The 19,088-nt window shown below is 41.0% G+C and overlaps 1 protein-coding gene across 1 annotated transcript; it reads left to right on the top strand.

Moving 5' to 3' along the window:
* The first annotated feature begins 10,544 nt into the window (after positions 1–10,544).
* Positions 10,545–18,399, top strand: LOC112906036 (chymotrypsin BII-like). The gene is made up of 4 exons (XM_025979604.1): positions 10,545–10,628; positions 16,927–17,027; positions 17,089–17,255; positions 17,581–18,399. The coding sequence occupies exons 1-4, from the start codon at positions 10,545–10,547 to the stop codon at positions 17,865–17,867; spliced, it is 639 nt and encodes a 212-aa protein (XP_025835389.1). The 3' UTR covers positions 17,868–18,399.
* Positions 18,400–19,088: the final 689 nt, after the last annotated feature.

The raw sequence follows: 19,088 nt of genomic DNA, 5'->3' as shown, positions 1-19,088 counted from the left end.
TTGAAGGCTGCTACTGGTCTGGTCTGCTCGAAGATCAGCTGGAGAATAGTCGAGGGTAGAAGACTGGTAGGCTGCTGCTGTATGCTGAGAAGATTCGCTCGCTGTGAAGGTCGATCGAAGGATGTGGATTTGGTACTAAGAAATACACGGTTATTTATACAAACCCCATTACCAAGCAAGGGTTGGGAAAAGAGGGGTTTAGAGTGGGATGATGGTGGGGTGATAAGAGAAGTGCGAAAGGTAACGATAAAAACGAATTCGCTTTTATCGTTAATTTCGCGGGAAAAAAATAAAAAAATAACTATAGGAAACGACAGGACATGCATGAAAATATAGTGTTAGAAAGAAGAGCGGTGGTTCTACGATAAAAATTAATAAAAATAGAAAAAAAAATATTGAACGAAGAAAGTAAAAAGAGGAAGCCAAAAAAAAGAGAATAGAGAAACTGAAAGGGCCTAAGTGGGAAACTACAACCAAATAGCGAGAATAAAAAAAACAAGATTAAAGTAAAAAATAAATACATTAGTGAATTTAAAATGTAAGATAAAGTTTGTTATTGCATGTAAGTTTGGTTGTAGCACGGGGTAGTTCAGGTAGCCGGCTAGGTAATGAACGTAACTACGTCACGGGAAAACCTGTAGTTATAGTGTTCCAAGAATAAATTTCGTAACTAGCAGGTACAGTCCACAACAAGTTAGTTGAAAAATTATCCAAAAGTGTTTTCTTAATGAATATTAGTTCAGATATAGAATAAGCTGTAAACCCGAGAGATCCGCAAGGATTAGAAGACGCATATTTATATGCTAGGGAACAGAAAAAACCAAATAATGAAAGAAGAAATCAGGAACAATTCTAGCTGTTTAGGTCACACAACAAACAAATTCAACAAGTATTTCTAACACTAATATTAGCAACAGTAGTAATAGGGATGTAGTTGGTAGTTTTTCAAAATTAAATGTCAAGATATTACCTGTTGTTATAAAGAAAAAGAAAAGATAGGGTAAAATTTACAAAAACATAGACTCAACATTTAAATAATGACAGCTCGACAGACGAATCTTCGGAAGACGAACATCATTTAAACGATCTTCAGTTTTCACCGAGGAGGAAGNTAATGACAGCTCGACAGGCGAATCTTCGGAAGACGAAAATCATTTAAACGATCTTCAGAGTTTTCACCGAGGAGGAAGTAGAACTCAATTAATATCGAAAACCTCCAATACTAATATATTAAACATAGATTAACACGTATCATTTAAACGTATGTCGTATATTAATATTAAATTACTAGATAAAAATTATAGGATTTTGATATTCGTTATATTATTTAATGACTAAGTGTTTAGAATGAGTAACTCTCTTGGGACCAACTCGACTCTCTCTGCAATGCAGGAGTGTTCCAAAGGGGGAGACCCCAAGGGGTACGTCTGTTGCTCCTCCCGGCGAGCATCACGGCGCTCTGGCGCCGCGGCATTCGCTCGCTTCGAGGTGTCTTAATTGCACCAGGGGTTTGGTGAGGAGACTCGCTCTCCGATGACCCATGCCCAAGACCGACAATGTGCCTCTTCGGTGGCGACGCTGGTAACCACGGGGGTTCCCCGTGGACCAAACATGGCGGATCGCTTCTATGTGACTCCCTGAAGGTGATATGTTCACCAAGTGCCTCCGACCGACCTACGGGCAGGGAGTCATAACTTCGGCTGAGTACAGGGGCACTGGGGTTTGCAGCCCTTTTGCCCTCATCGTTTCGAGAAGTGCCAACTACAAGAAGAGGAGGCATAAGCCGACGTCCGCCACTGCGCACCGGTTCTGCCGAAACAACCGAGGCCGCTGTTCCCTCCAATGCCCCCCCCCCCAGGGTTGAACAGCCGCCACCCGATGATTTTCCATGCCCTCAATGTGGCCGATCCTTCACAAGCTCTAAAGGTCTTGGAGTCCACCGGAGAGCGAAGCACCCCGAGGTCGTCAACAGGAAGATAGAGGTCGCGGAGGAAATGGTTCGATGAAGTGACGAAGAACTGCAAGAGCTGAAGCAGATGCTACCCTTCGGCGCGTAGTCCACATGAACCTCCACCTCCTGGAGATGGTTCCAGGTAGGACCCAGGAATCCATCAAAGGGGTCAGGAGGCGCTCCGACTACAGGAGGACTGTTCTTGCTGCTCTCGTCGATCTTCGAGCAGCCCCAAACATCGTCATAGAGGAAGCGCCGAGGAGTAGACCTGCGGTCAGATCCACCGCGCCATCCACCGCCACTCTACCACGGGCCCAAGATCGTCACACAGGGCCGGCGGCATCCCCCCGGAGTCCTTTGGGGACGGATATTCGCGCAGCATTGCGGAAGCTCATTCCTGAGGCACGTCCCTTCCCCGAGTAGCAGGTGGACGTGCTCATCGCCGCTGCCGAGGGATTGCTAAGAGGAGATGACCCGACGGATGATATCATCTCATGGTTCGGTCGCGCCATATCCCCCACCCGCCCTGCGAACCGTGGAGCACTTTCTCAGACGGCTATGTGCCCTGCTGCCATTGTAGGTAGGATGACCGCAAGGAGAAGGAGGAGTCAAGAATACGCCAGGGTCCAGTCTCTATGAAAGGCGAATCGATCGACAGCGACCCATGAGGAGGTCCAGAACATCAAGAACCCATCTTCCTCCTCCCTCTATGCGATCACATGTTTGCGTTGGTTGGCTGTCCCCTCCCCGTCAGGTGCCTCCTATTTATCACCGTCATGGCCGCAGGGGGGTTCCCTGCCGAGCTCCTGGCCACGCGGACAGTGTTTCTTCCGAAGAAGGATCAACCGGAGTCCCCAGGTGACTACAGACCCATCTCCATCGCCTCTGTAGCGGTCTGCCACCTGCACCGCATCCTTGCCATACGACTGAAGAACCTCCTCATATTTGTGATCACCTTGGGCATCTCCAAGGCGTTCGACACCATCTCCCATAGAGCTCTCATCAATAGGCCAGCCTACCACAAGGGTCCGTAGCCTATATTACCGATCTATATGAGGGAAGAACCACCGTCTTGATGGAAGGCCATACGATCTTGGCTCAGGCTCCCCGAGGACACACCGATGGCCTCGGTGTTCCTTCTACTGACCGGCATCGCCAGCATGATAGTGTTCCTCCTTAGCACACTAAGGGAGTCCAGCTCGCCGGCCTCAGGTAGCATACCGTACCCAGCGCCTACAACGTAAGCTGGGCTGGACTAGAAGAATGCTGCGAAGAGCTGGGCTTACGGACATCAACCCATCCACCATACACAGGCATCGGAATTGAGCGAAGATGATGCACAAATCCGTGGATGGCAGCGACCTGAGGGAATGTAACAACCAGGCCGGGACTACGTGCAGTATCACCACGTGCGAATAAACACCCTTCCCACACGAATCAAGACCTCTAGAGGAGAACGACGCAGCGAGCGGCAAGTGATATGTCGAGCTGGCTGCTTCACCACCGAGACAGCAGCACATGTCATCTAGTGCTGCTGGGGGACTCAAGGGGGAAGAGTGAGCAGACACGACGCCCTATGCCGCACTATTGCCAAGAGACTAGTCGTCAAGGGCTGGTCAGTGGAGGAGGAGCCGAGACTGCAGACTCCCGGTGAACTAAGAAAGCCGGACATCATCGCCAGGAGAAATCGTCGACGCCCAAGTCGTGACGGCATCAAAACCCTTGGACGACTCCCATCGTACCAAGGTCGCATACTACGCCAACGACCCGGGTGTCCTTAATGTCGTTTCCCGCCGTTTCCAGGTTCCCCGTGAAGCCATCAGGACCACGACTTGTACCATCTCCTGGCGTGACATCTGGAGTCCTGCATCCCATTAACAGCTAGCCGCCGCAGGACTCCCCCGCCATTGGATGAAATCAAGGCCCAGCAGTGTCCAGGAGTGTTTTATCTTAAACGGGACTAAAATATAAAACCTTAGTTATCCTAATTGCATTATAAAAACTAATTCTAGACTAGCTTAAATACTACAGATGAAACAATTAATACCACTTTAAAGCAAAAAAGTTTAGCGCATGAACGGGGATTGACAGTCTGCTCGCAATCAGTCGATTTCGGAACGCGAAGGGAAAAAGTCTACCCTAAAAAGAGTAACCGGTGGAAAAATCTAAGTGTTGGTGACACTGCCTCCTGGACGCTCCTATCAATGTAAGGAAACTTCTTAGCTTTTTTTGGTGTATTGATCTACGTCGAGAGGAAGATCCTTTTCATGAACGTTTCTGTTCAATTCTCATTTTATACATAATAAAGTTGTTATTATTTTTCAATCTTGCCTTTCTTATCATTATAGTATTTTACCCCCAGTCATGCGAAAATAATTAAAATGCATTATAATCAGGTAATTAAAATAAATAATTAACAAAATACCGACGTGGCATGAATGCTGGAGACACTGTTTCCAAATTGAACGTGACACCATTAATGTTGGTTCATTTCCCTCGCGGTGCATTAAATTAAAAAAGTGGGTAACAAACGCTTGACAGCTTATGGATGTGCAATACAGTATGTGAAATTACTGGAAAATGTTCTACAAAGAAAACTTTGTCACAGAAAACAATTTTCGTACATCCTGAGCGATATTGTATAAACATTTTTCTATTTACAGAACTGATTGAGGACAATCAATATTTCAGGATGGCCGAATCCTTTGGCGATACTTTCCTTTACGGCCGTCTCCGTCCTCGGCAGTCTTAAATTATGGGACACGGGTATGTATTAGCAGTGGAATATAAACATTAACATTCTGATGTTTCGAGGCCAACGCTATCCAAAGGGGTTTCGTTCCTTTTTTTTAAGATTCATTCCCATATAGTCTTTTCGTTAATAGAGTCATATTACTTTTTTTGTTTAAGAGTTTCATTTTTGTTATTTTAAGAAAAGGGAAATAATAAAACTTTTTTAATTTTCGTTGTAACCTGTGTTATCCTTATTGAGCAATACATTATTCTAAAATTAATTTCAACGTTTACTTTATAGATATTCTAAATTAGAAGTTAATAAGTAACTTAAATAAGTTGGTTTAGTAATTACCACAGGCAGTCTACACTCCAAGTCAATATTTTGTTAATAATAAAGAAGTTGTTATGTACAACTTAAATATGTTTTATTAACAAACGTATTGAAAAATCGACACATCACCATCCCTTATCGGACAAGTTTAGCAACCTTGTGGAGATTGGTGCTGTCAATAAAATTCTTACACATACATACACATATACAGCTGCCGGTGCCAGAATCGTCGGTTTTGAATTTCGTAACATACGTGTATACGTATATTGGAATGGTATGCTAGATGGTGAGTACGTACGTACAATTCGAACAACAGTCGTTGGTGCATTTTGTACATACATACATGTTAAGACAAAATATAGCGTGATACATCAAGACATCTTTTGCTGACATTGCATTTACAGCTTATAGTATATAAAAGCCATTCTAGCTTAAGACTAGACCTAGTATTGTTCTGCACTTTGTATCAATAAACTTTTTTAAAAAGTCTGTGTTTTNGCTTAAGACTAGACCTAGTATTGTTCTGTACTTTGTATCAATAAACTTTTTTAAAAAGTCTGTGTTCCAGTTTTGGGATAAAACATTTGGCGCAGTCAGTAGGATATTCGCGTCCGTTTAATTTGTGAGTCGCAAGAAAAAGTGCGAAAACAGACAATTTAAGTGCATCCCGTGTTTCGTGGCCCTATGTTGAACGGTCGAATATGGACAAATTAAATAACATTCTGTGTATCGCGACTTTTCGTGAACTGCCGAATTTCTAAGTGTGTTTCTCTTTCGCCTCTTCCGATACACCCGGACATGTCGAAAAAAAAGACAGTTGTCTCGCCTACACTTTCTTCCGCAGAGGACAAATGAGGTGACGTGCCGTTACACCTTTACGTAGAAACGATAGAAAATTCAAAAACTTCTGATATGCAATACCTATTACGAATTGTTCTTAATTGTTTGTCATAGCGCGCAGGACGCATAATTTTAACAAGACACTATGATAAGTGGGAAAATATAACAAAAGCATTGATAACAAATTTTGGATTGGAACGTCCTTCCGAAGGTTTAATATTTGATTTAATAATGCATTGAAATTCTAATAAAATTTGAATTAAAGATACGTATAATAAGATCGCTAAAATACGAGACGATCTTACAGCATCCGATACCAAAAACATTTCTGATGATTCCGATCCTATTACAGTTCTTTCCGATTTTATTGATAAAATCGCTACTACTACTTTCTTAAACAACATCCCTAAAGATGTTGAAATTTCAATAGTTCATACTAAAGCTGAAACACTTGAAGATGCTTTTTCTCATGCACTCGTAGTATACAAAAGACTAAAAGAACGGGTTGATCAAGAAAAATTAACTGAATTTATAACTCAAAAACCTAGTAACACAGCTAATAAAATTGCTATCAGAAAGCCGTTTATAAAAAGATAACCAACTAATGATTCTTGAGTAAAACCTAATTTTGACTCTCAACAACCCAGTACCTCGAAATTTTCAAGTAATAATGATAAGCATTCTAGGTCTAGTTTTTCGGGTCCATCCTTTAAAGGCTTCCCTTCAGAATCATCCAAAATCAAAACTTGCGAAATTGCAAATGATCAATGTGAAATTGATGATTCCGATAACGCGGAATATGAAGAAAATCATTTTAGCGCGAAAACGGACGAAACAGAAGAGGGTTGTTGGTTCAATTAAATAAAAATCCCTCAAATTTTCAAAACCATTGTAACTTTAAGGTCAATACCATTAAAATTATGACCGAAATATTACCGCACATTTCTACAGAAGTAAAAAATATATCAGTTAAGCTGTTAATTGACACAGGCGCCTCCGTTAACCTTATAAAATTACAAATCAGAGTTCAAGGACTTCATAAACACAAGGGGCACGACTTTGCTAGCGGGCGACAGCTTAAAAATGCTTGCAAGGCACTCAGAACAACCAAAAACAATGCAATGAATAATGGAAAACGAAGGTTACTGCTTCAGCCCCTTCGGAGAGGGCAGAGCCGGCAGGGATGGGGGTTCCAAAGCAGGCCCCCGCCAAGTCGTTATCAAGCAACTGCTTTGAATCAACGAGTGAGATTGAGGAATCCCTACGCTGGTGTGGGGTGTCTGGCGGGGCTAGCGACCAGCAAAGGGCTCGTTCATCCCATGACGAGTCCGACGCTGTAAAGGAGCCGTACACTGAGAAGTCCGAACCTGTTCAGCCCAGTCCAAAAACCGTGGGAGGTGGTAGTGTGAGGTCACAGACCCGCCGTGGGAACGGCGGTGTTCTGGCCATGGACGCAGGTGAGGGCGAGGCAACAGGACGGTTGATGAGTGGTGTTTCCCGCACCAGGCTGAGAGCCTAAAGCCTGGCTGATGGGGTAGTGAGAAAAGTTCACGACACGCATTCTTCTGAGTACGGCCCGTGAAAGCGAATCGGAAAACCCAAGGCCAAGGATAAGGGTGGCGACAAAGTGGGGGAGGGTGCCGAGGGAGCGATGGTCTCCAAGGTAACAAGGCCACACCCCTCTAGGATGGTGAGGGGCGGCAAAGGGGCAGTGACCAAGGCTATGACCAAGGTCGAGGAGTCCAAACCAACTAAGAGCCTGGTTGTCAGAATTAAGAGGACAAAAACCTGGAGGAAATGGCTTCATCCGAGGAGTTTGCCTCTCGAGTGACAATATGAGGTAGGAGGGAGTCTCCTGCAGTACGGAAAGGCACAAGTGGTACATGCATGATAACACCCGAGGTAACCCCTCGGGTGAAGCAAACCGTACTACGAGAGAGAAGCATGTACCTCGGCATGCAGTCGTGCAGGGTCGGGAACACCGATCACTTAATGCACTGTTTTAAGTGCCTAGGGTTTGGGCACAAAACAGCAACCTGTATAAGCATAGTCTCCGCGTTTTGCTTCCGCTGTGGAGAAAATCTTTACCAGCGAAGGGCCTGCGACAGACCCGTCAGCTGTGTGAACTGGCGGGCACAGAAATTGCCAGACGGTCACCTGACCAAGGCAAGATCCTGCCCCATATTCTAAATGACGGTGCAGGATAGAGCAAGTAGATACGCATGATGGCTGACACGACCGTAAAAGTTCTAAATGCTAAACGGTAGGAGATCCCGTGGTCATGTGCGATGCGCTTATGCGCAAGAACGGGATCAGTGTTGCCTTGCTCCAAGAGCCATTTGCCGTGGATGACGACGTTCGAGGATTGCCCTCAGAGATGGTGATTGTGGGAAAACACGGTGGAGAAGATCCCAAAGCGGTTGTAGTGACCGAGAACTCCGAGGTCGACGTAGTCGATATAAGTCAAAGCCTGACTAGGTGTGAGGCGTTTGCTTACCTGAACGGCCCGTACGGGGAGTTGTATGTCTGTCCCAAGTATTGTCAATTTGCTGGTGATATCGAGGACAGCATACGGAGTATCGAGCGNACGTGATACGTAGATTGATGACCTTCTCATGAACATATCTTGATGAGATTCTGATGAGTGATACACCAAAGGACTTGACTAATCAACAACTTCTGTACGTTGAAGGAGAACTAATGAACGGCCGAAATCATCGTTGGAGAACGTGAGACGTCGATTTATAACATTAACATGAACGTTACCTTAAGCCTTTCTGGGCACTAGTCCACCAAAGTACTCGAGGAACCTGCTGTTTCTCTGCACGTCAAGAGAATATAGGGAATGGCATAACTCGTCGTTAGAGGACGTGATACGTAGATTGAAGACTTTCTCATGAACCTATCTTGACGCGATTCTGAAGTGTGATATACCAAAGGACTCGACGAATCTACAGCTTCTATGAGTTGAAGGAGAATTGATTGAATGGCCGGAATCATCGTTGGAGGAGGTGAGACGTCGAGTTATAACATTATCATGAACTTAGCCTTTAGCCTTTCTAGGTAGTAGTCCACCAAAAGTACTCGAGGAATCTGCTGCTTCCCTGCATGTCAGGAGAATAAAGTGAATGGCCTAACTCTTCGTTAGATTACGTGATACGTAGATTGATGACTCTCTCATGAACCTACCTTGAAGCGATTGTGATGTGTGATACATCAAAAGACTCGACGAACCTGCAGCTTTTCTACTTTGAAGGAGAATTAAATGAACGGTCGAAATCGTCGTTGCAGGACGTGACACGTCGATTTACGACATTCTCATGAACCTTACCTTATGCCTTTCTAGGCAGTAGTCCACCCAAGTACTCCAGGAATCTGCTGCATCTCTGCACGTCAGGAGAATAAAGTGAATGGCCTAACTCTTCGTTAGATTACGTGATACGTAGATTGATGACTTTCTCATGAACCTATCTTGACGCGATTCTGAAGTGTGATATAGCAAAACACTCGACGAATCTGCAGCTTCTATGCGTTGAAGGATAATTAAATGAATGGTCGAAATCATCGTTGGAGGACGTAACACGTCGATTTATGACATTCTCATGAACCTTACCTTACGCCTTTCTAGGCAGTAGTCCACCAAAGTACTCGAGGAATCTGCTGCTTCTCGGCATGTAAGGAGAATAAAGTGAATGGCCTAACTCTTCGTTAGATTAGGTGATACGTAGATTGATGACTTTCTCATGAACCTATCTTGACGCGATTCTGAAGTGTGATATACCAAAAAACTCGACGAATCTACAGCTTCTATGCGTTAAAGGAGAATTAAATGAATGGTCGAAATCATCGTTGGAGGACGCGACACGTCGATTTCTGACATTTTCATGAACCTTACCTTATGCCTTTCTAGGCAGTAGTAAGCCAAAGGACTCGAGCTGCTGCTTCTCGGCATGTAAGGAGAATAAAGTGAATGGCCTAACTCTTCGTTAGATTAGGTGATACGTAGATTGATGACTTTCTCATGAACTTATCTTAAAGCGATTCTGAAGTCTGATACACCAAAGGACTCGACGGATCTACAGCTTCTATGCGTTGTTAAGGAATGAAAAGAATGGCCGAAATCATCGTTTCAGGACCTAAGACGGCGATTTATGACACCTTCATAAACCTTACCTTATGCCTTTCTAGGCAGTAGTCCACCAAGGTACTCTAGGAGCCTGCTGCTTCCCTGCATGTCAGGAGAATAAAGTGAATGGCCTAACGGGTCGTTAGATTATGTTATACGTAGATTGATGACTTTCTCATGAACTTATCTTAAAGCAATTCTGAAGTGTGATACACCAAAGGACTCGACGGATCTACAGCTTCTATGCGTTGAAGGAAAATCAAATGAATGGCCGGAATCATCGTTGGAGAATGTGACACGTCGATGTATCTTGTGAATGGCCTAACTCTTTGTTAGGGGACGTGATACGTCGATTGATGACCTTCTCATGAACCTATCTTGACGCGATTCTGAGGTGTGATACACCAAAGGACTCGACGAATCTACAGCTTCTATGAGTTGAAGGAGAATTAAATGAATGGCCGAAATCATCGTTGGAGAACGTGAGACGTCTATTTATAACATTATCATAAACTTTTCCTTAAGCCTTTTGATATGTACGNAGATCTGACCAATCCCGGATGGTAAAGCAGTATAGCAAAGTGAAAAGCAGATTCAAGCCTGACCAGTGCACCGAAAGTGCCTGGCTTCAAGTGAAGCGGACGGTGAGCATATCCGAAAAACGTTATGTTCTAGGCCTGTTTATCGACTTCTCAAGCGCGTTTGACAACTTACATTGGAGCCGTATTGTTGCGAGGCTCCAACGAGTGGGGTGTGAAAAGCTAGCCCTCTAGCGAAGCTACTTCCACGAGATGTTAGATGTTATGTACGAGGTGGAACCCAATAATCAACCACTGATATAATTATAATTATTAGTATTTAATTTGTGTAGACAATCGTATACAGAAGATACCAACGTAATACAGAGAGCGGCCTTTCATATGTATATGCCCTTTCGACGGTCAGCACAGCTCTGCTGTGTTATCACTTGAGACTAATCTTCTTTGTCGACCTTGTAACATACACATACCCAAGTGCCGATACATTACAACTTCCTCTCCCTTTACATATTGTTTGCTTATCTTAATATTAATTTATTTATTATCGATTGCCCGCTTATTCGCTAATCGTTTTGACAATCTAATTGCAGTTACTCCAGGTTGAGATTTCTTGGGTTCAGTTGTAGTCGCCATCTGACTAACTGGATCTTTATATTTTAACATTTGGTCAACATGCCTTTTCCATACTACTCCCGGCGAAATTTCAACCTCGAAGTTTACAGGTGAAAGTTGAGCCGTAATGATTGCTGTTATTTTTTTTTCGGGATTAGTCGAGTAATCCATCACCCAGACTTTCTCCCCCTCTACAAATTTTACGTTTCGCGATCCACGACGGTTCAGTGTTTGCTGCAACTGCGCTTGTTCTATTGTATCTGTTACATTTGGTTTTGCGACGTCAAGTTTTGTTTTCATTTCGCGTTTGAACATTAAAAATGATGGTGATCGTTTCGTCGAACAATGTTCAGTACTTCTGTAATCAAATAAAAATTTTTCGACCGCGTCTGAAAGTGTTTTTCCCGATTTTAACATTTTTGTTACTTTGTCTTTAAATATACCTACAAAATTTTCTGCTGCGCCATTTGTGGCTGGGTGATACGGCGCTGAAAACGTGTGTTTAATGCCGTTTTCTTTCATGAACAACGCGAATTCATTGCTGGTATATTGTCGCCCATTATCTGTCACTAAATGATTTGGCAACCCGAAACGCGAAAAAATTTTTTTAAATTGTTTTATAGTACTTTCGGTTCTTGTATCGGTTTTCATATCAATTACTTCCGGCCATTTACTGTACGCGTCTATTACAACCATAAACATATGCCCATTAAATGGTCCTAAAAAGTCACTGTGAATTCTACTCCAACATTTACTGGGTGTCGGCCACGGATTTAACGGTACTTTAGGTGGAGTTTTTCGCTCCTTCATGCATACTTTACAAGTAGCCGCTAATTCCTCTAAATCTTTATCAATATTCGGCCACCAAATGTAAGATCTCGCTCGCATTTTCATTTTAACGCTACCGAAATGTGACTCGTGCAATTCATTCAGCATTCTTTCTCTTAGTTTACCCGGAATAATTACGCGATATCCCCATAGTAAACAATTTCTTTCAATGTACAGTTCGTTTCTTTTCGCATAGTATTTTTGCTCGTTTTCAGTAAGATTTTCTTGCTTTGGCCATTCACCTTGTACATACTTTATTATCTTACTCAAGGTTTTATCCTTTTTTGTTTCTTTGGCTATTACTTCAGCTCTTATGATTTTTAATTCTTCTTCAACGTAATTAATTGTTTGAAAATTCTTACTGAAAATTTGCATTTTGTCGTCTACCGGTAATCTTGACAGTGCATCGCAATTACCGTTCTTTTTTGTATTTACATATTCAATTTTATAAGTAAAATGAGACAAAAAATAAGCCCATCTTTGAAGGCGACTAGCTGCAGTCAACGGTATTTCTTGGTTCGGTCCGAAAATATACACCAAAGGTTTATGATCGGTTTTCAAAATTATTTTTCGGCCGTAAACGTAATTATAACATTTCTTGAAACCAAACACGATTGCTGCTGCCTCCTTATCAATGATGGCTCTCCTCTGTTCCTTTTCCGGTATTACTTTTGACGCAAATGCAATCGGTCTTTCCTCGCCATTTGAGTAACGGTGTGATAGGATCGCTGAAAGCCCATAATTAGACGCGTCGCACGCAAGTACAAGTTCTTGCGTCGGATCGTAATTTACTAAAACTTTGGGTGACGCTATTTCATTTTTTAGCCATGCATACGCTTTGTTACAATCGTCGTTCCATTTATAATCTACATTTTTTGTTAAATCATACAGTGGCTTCAAACGCCATGCTCGATTTGGTAAAAAACGTTCGTAATAAGTTACTAATCCTAGGAAAGACAGTAATTGTTTTTTATTTTTCGGTATTGGTGCCTTCACTAACGCTTCTACTTTCTTTTCTGACGTGCATAGTTGACCGTTACGAATTACAAATCCTAAAATTTCCAATTCTCTTTTCATAAAATCACACTTCTTTACATTTACGCGAAATCCATTTTCTTCAAGTCGCTTTAAAACTTTATGTAACGTATCAATGTGTTCTTTGTCGTTCTTACCAGTTACAAAAATGTTATCTAAATAAATAGCAACTTGACCGTTTATATTTTGTAAACAACTTTCTATGATTCTCTGAAATTCTCCCGGTCCCGACGCTACTCCCTCCGTAAGTTTAGTATAGCGAAAAAGGCCAATATGCGTAATAATCGTTAACATGTCTCGCGAATCTGGATGAATCGGTATTTGCATGTACGCGTGTGCTAAGTCAATTTGCGTAATTTTTTCTCCTCCTTGTAATTGCTCAAAAATTTCGTCGATTGTTGGTAGTGGGTGTCTGTTTACAACTAAACATGGGTTAACCGTTATTTTAAAATTCCCGCAAATACGTACTGTTTTATCGGATTTGATTATCGGTACGATTGGCGTTGCCCAATCGCTTGCTTGGACGCGTTCAATGTGACTTTTTCTAAACGTTTTAATTCGGTCTCGATTTTTTCTCGTAAAGCGACTGGCACGTGTCGTACCTTACATGCTTTTGGGATTGTGTTTTCTTTTAGCATCAACTTTATTGTACCTTTATTGTAACAACCACTACCTTCTCCAAACAAAGTCGAAAAATCGTTTGCTACTCTATTTGCTAAATCATCGTTTGCTTTAATTTCATTTATTCGAAATAGAGGCCAGAGCCCGAAAGCATGTAACCACGACCTTCCTAATAATGTCGAGCCTTCTCCCGGTAGTACCAAAACATCTAACGTATACTCTTGTTTATTAAAGCGAACTTTTAAGTTACGTAACAGACCCACTGGTTTTATTTTCATATTATATGCATTCATCGCGAACGAAATTTCACTAGTCTTAATGTTTGGAAAATATTTACTTTTCGTTTCGTTCGATATAATACTCCAAAACGATCCCGTATCTACTTCCATTTTTAAATTTTTCGAATTTACATTTACGTTGACATACATCGGTGCTCGCGCTAAGTTATCGCTTACTACATTATTTATATGATAGCTATTACCGCTAGTCGTCATGTTTTGAATTTCGTATACGTCCTCTTCGCTTGAACTGCTACTGGACTTTCCCTTTTCCTCTTCTTGAATGTGTTGTACTTTTCCTCGTTGGCTCCTACATGCGGCTTCCAAATGTCCTTGACAATTGCATTTTCGGCACTTCTCGTACTTATGTTTACATTCCTTTGCGAAATGCCCCTTTTTATTGCAGCAGTAACAAACTATATCATCTTTACTCGTTTTCTGTTCTTTCCTTGTTCCGGCATTTTCGTGTACATTCTTTGATTTTTTTTCCTGTAGTTTATACGAGAATCATCTTTTTTCACGAAATTCACGTTACTTTGATATCCACTTGCCTCATTTTTCGTGCTTGTAGACGCTGCATTTTTCTCAGCTTTCTCACATGAAATTGCTATTTTTAACGCTTGTTCATACGTTAACGCACTTTCTTTAAAAAGTTGGATTTTAGTAGTATTATCATGTAATCCACAGATGTAAAATTACAATTCAGAGACAACTCCTTAAGTCTCGCTACGAAATCACTTATCGTTTCTGTTTTCGCTTGCTTTGCTCCGTAAAACTTGTAACATTCTAATGATTCTGACGGTTTTGGACACAAATGATCACTTATAAGCTTAACTATTTCTGTAAACTTCTTATCTTTAAGCTGTTCGGGATGACATAAATTTCTAGCTAATTTGTAGGCGTCAGCGTTTACCTTCGTTAGCAAAATTGCCGCTTTCTTCTTATCTTCCGTTAAGTTGTTTACCAAGAAAAACAACTCTAATCTTTCGATGAATATTTCCCAATCATCCTGGCCAAGTTCAAATTCTAAACGTATTTTTGAATCCATTGATGCCATTACATCTGCGCTGCTTACTTCTGTACTTGTCGTTGTCTTGTCCGACTTACTTTTGCTTTCTTCTTGCGTTTTCTCTTCAAACTCTTTTTGCAGTTGCGACAATAACTTTTTCTTTAATCTCTTAGTACTGTCTTTATTATCAAACTGCACACCTTTAGAAACCAATAACGTACACGCTTCCTTTCTTGATAACTCACTCACTCGGCTGTCCGTTACTTCATTATTCCCCAAGTCACTATTATTGTCATCCGACATTTGCTTACACGTTTTCCGGTTCTTTTAGACTCGTCGCCAATTGTTATGTACGAGGTGAAAACCAATAATCAACCACTGATATAATTATAATTATAAGTATTTAATTGGTGTAGACAATCGTATACAGAAGATACCAACGTAATACAGAGAGCGGCCTTTCGTATGTATATGCCCTTTCGACGGTCAGCACAGCTCTCCTGTGTTATCACTTGAGACTAATCTTCTTTGTCGACCTTGTAACATACACATACCCAAGAGCCGATACATTACAACTTCCTCTCCCTTTACATAGTGTTTGCTTATCTTAATATTAATTTATTTATTATCGATTGCCCGCTGAATAAGCGTTTTGACAATCTAATTGCAGTTACTTCAGGTTGAGATTTCTTGGGTTCAGTTGTGGTCGCCATCTGACTAACTGGATCTTTATATGTTAACATTTGGTCAACATGCCTTTTCCATACTACTCCCGGCGAAATTTCAACCTCGAAGTTTACAGGTGAAAGTTGAGCCGTAATAATTGCTGTTATTTTTTTTTCAGGATTAGTCGAGTAATCCATCACCCAGACTTTCTCCCCCTCTACAAATTTTACGTTTCNGCTACTTTTTTGAAAAAAAAATTAATATCTCGGAAATTGTAAATTTTAGAAGTAGAAAAGCTTTATGAAAGTCTCTCTAGAATCATAAGTAGAATTCAAAATGATCGTAATATATATAAGGTTGATGTCAATTTCTGGTATAACCGGAAGACCTACATAGACGCCGTTTTTTTAATTGAGGAGACCATACCCAATAACACCATTGTATTAATTTTTAAAATTTAAGTCGAAATAGTTTCGGAAATATTCTAATAATTCATCGTGAGATACCCTGTATATGTAATGTGCACTTTATAAAAAAAAATATAAGTGAATCGAGATTAAATCATCGGTCTCCTTTGGACTCGGGCTAATACGCTCCGATAGATCACCTCATTCTTAGAACTTCACGGCTGCTTCGTGGGCATTTATCTTAATCTCCCCGTCCCTTATTTACCATCGCTTTTTTTTTGGATTCTATATAGTATTTATTTTCGTTATCGTTATATGGAATTTTTGGAATTCTGTGTCCGTCTACATCGACCATACTTTTGTGAATCTGTTTGGCGTTTCGCAAAGTCGATCCAATTTAAACGGCAATTGTACATTATACTTTCGCATTTTGAAAGTTACGTGAATTTAATTGCAGGAAAATGAAATATGGATATAATTTTGGAAATTATATACACAATGTTACAATAAAGTTTATGAGTTCGGTTTTAGCCAAGGCGAAAATGGATTCCGAAATTTTTTTGTTGGCCCATTGGTGACAATCACCCAAATTTGGGCGATTGGTCAAATTTTGAAGGGACAGAAATCTAAGGGCTTATAATTTGTAAAATGTATTACAATTCCTTAAATTTGTAAAATGCTGGGAGGCATATAGAAAAAACTGGGTTAATTTTATGAAATGTGAAAGGGTGTAGCCAAATTCGTGGTAAACTGCTGATCTAGGTATAAACTAAAATATTTTTCCTTATATCTTTTATTATTCAGGCTTACACATTAGAGTTCAAAACTACATACTCTTCTCTTAGCCATTCATAGGAACCGCAATCCATATTCCACCGACAGTGGAATGTCTGTTCCATCAGGTGCGACTGGTTTCTACATACAATATAATATGTTTACTGATTTAGGTCGCTTTGCTACTTAATGACAAAGAAGGAGGGTATTTCTGTGGTGGATCTCTCATCAGCAGTAGATACGTGTTAACAGCTGCACATTGTTTGGCGGATGGGTAAGACATTTGCTCTTAATTGTTATCTTCATCTGCATTTTACTTTTTATTCTTTTATTAGACTTATATCAGCACAAGTGATACTTGGAGCGCATAACCTTCGTCGATCTGAATCTACCCAACAACTCATTTCGAGCACAACGTTCAAACACCATGAAAATTTTAATAATCAAACAGGACAGAATGATTTAGGCGTTATCTATCTTCCAACACCAGCCAACCTCAATCGTAACTATCTCCTAATTTTCCAATGTCTGTATATTATAATTATAATCTATAACAGGGCCGCTATTTTTAGAAGTGGTTGAGATATTGAAAGCACGCCACTGAACAGTAATGTAACGACTGGCTGCATGGGCTTTACTTAGGGTATACAAATGTTGATTTAATTTTATTAGTTACACATACCCTTGAGCTAAACAATTTATGAGATTAACTTCTTGAAATAGCGGCCTTACTACAGCATCTTCGATTATTTTTGCACTTATCATTTTTTGGTGTCTATTCTGCTTCCTCTGTAACTTTTTACCAAAGTAAATTAAATTTGCCGCAGAGTACGTTCAACTGATAGCACTTCCTAGTAGAGCTGACGTTTCGAATAGTTTCGCAGGATCGGAGGCAGTAGCAAGTGGTTGGGGATTGTTTTCTAGTTCTTCTGACGATCTGAGTGACGTATTGCGATATGTCGACGTTCCGGTTATAGCAAACGACGTGTGTCAAGAAAACTTCGGTTCGTTCATTACCAACTCGATAATTTGTTCTGGAGGAGTGGATAAAGGCATTTGCTCTGGAGACTCAGGCGGACCTCTTGTCGTCAGTAATCAATTGGTAAATAGATAGATAGATAATAGCTTTGTTAACAAAATTGTTATTCTTATTTACATTAGATGTATGTGTGTGTCTAAAGTAATTCCTCCTCTCTAACTTCCACTTTTCTACTATTGGTCCTTTTCCCTTTTCACCTTTTCTTTTTACTGTATTTAATTGTATCTTGTGTTATGTACGAGGTGGAACCCAATAATCAACCACTGATATAATTATAATTATAAGTATTTAATTGGTGTAGACAATCGTATACAGAAGATACCAACGTAATACAGAGAGCGGCCTTTCGTATGTATATGCCCTTTCGACGGTCAGCACAGCTCTCCTGTGTTATCACTTGAGACTAATCTTCTTTGTCGACCTTGTAACATACACATACCCAAGAGCCGATACATTACAACTTCCTCTCCCTTTACATAGTGTTTGCTTATCTTAATATTAATTTATTTATTATCGATTGCCCGCTGAATAAGCGTTTTGACAATCTAAGTGCCGATACATTACACCTTTCTAGGCAGTAGTCCAAAAAACTACTCGAGGAACCTGCTGCTTCTCTGCACGTCAAGAGAATAAAGTGAATGGCCTAACTGTTCGTTAGATTACGTGATACGTAGATTGATGACTTTCTCATATACCTATCTTGAAGCGATTGTGAAGTGTGATACACCAAAGGACTCGACGGATCTACAGCTTCTATGCGTTGAAGGAGAATTAAATGAATGGCCGAAATCATCGTTATAGAATGTGACGCGTCGATTTATGACATTTTCATGAACCTTACCTTATACCTTTCTAGGCAGTAGACCAACGAAGTACTCGAGGAATCTGCTGCTTCTCTGCATGTCAGGAGAATAAAGTCAATGGCCTAACTCTTCGTTTGATTACGTGATAGGTAGATTGATGACTTTCTCATGAACCTATCTTGACGCGATTCTGAAGTGTGATATACCAAAGTACTCGACGAATCTACAGCTTCTATGCGTTGAAGGAGAATTATATGAATGGTCGAAATCATCGTTGGAGGACGTGACACGTCGATTTATGGTATTTTCAAGAACCTTACCTTATGCCTTTCTAGGCAGTAGTCCACCGAAGTACTCGAGGAATCTGCTGCTTCTCTGCTTGTCGGGAGAATAAAGTGAATGGCCTAACTCTTCGTTAGATTACGTAATACGTAGATTGATGACCTTCTCATGAACATATCTTGATGAGATTCTGACGAATGGTACACCAAGG

This window comes from Agrilus planipennis, unplaced genomic scaffold (assembly GCF_000699045.2).
Source record: "Agrilus planipennis isolate EAB-ADULT unplaced genomic scaffold, Apla_2.0 scaffold411, whole genome shotgun sequence".
Lineage (NCBI taxonomy): Eukaryota > Metazoa > Arthropoda > Insecta > Coleoptera > Buprestidae > Agrilus > Agrilus planipennis.
This window is presented reverse-complemented; position numbering and strand designations above follow the sequence as displayed.

What these genes read in the sequence shown, in the direction of transcription:
- LOC112906036 (XM_025979604.1), top strand. Translation starts at nt 10,545, where the DNA reads ATGGTAAAGCAGTATAGCAAAGTGAAAAGCAGATTCAAGCCTGACCAG. An exon ending in GGCTTCAAGTGAAGCGGACG is followed by an intron (nt 10,629 to 16,926) that starts GTGAGCATATCC and finishes TTACTGATTTAG; the next exon opens with GTCGCTTTGCTACTTAATGA. An exon ending in GCACATTGTTTGGCGGATGG is followed by an intron (nt 17,028 to 17,088) that starts GTAAGACATTTG and finishes TTCTTTTATTAG; the next exon opens with ACTTATATCAGCACAAGTGA.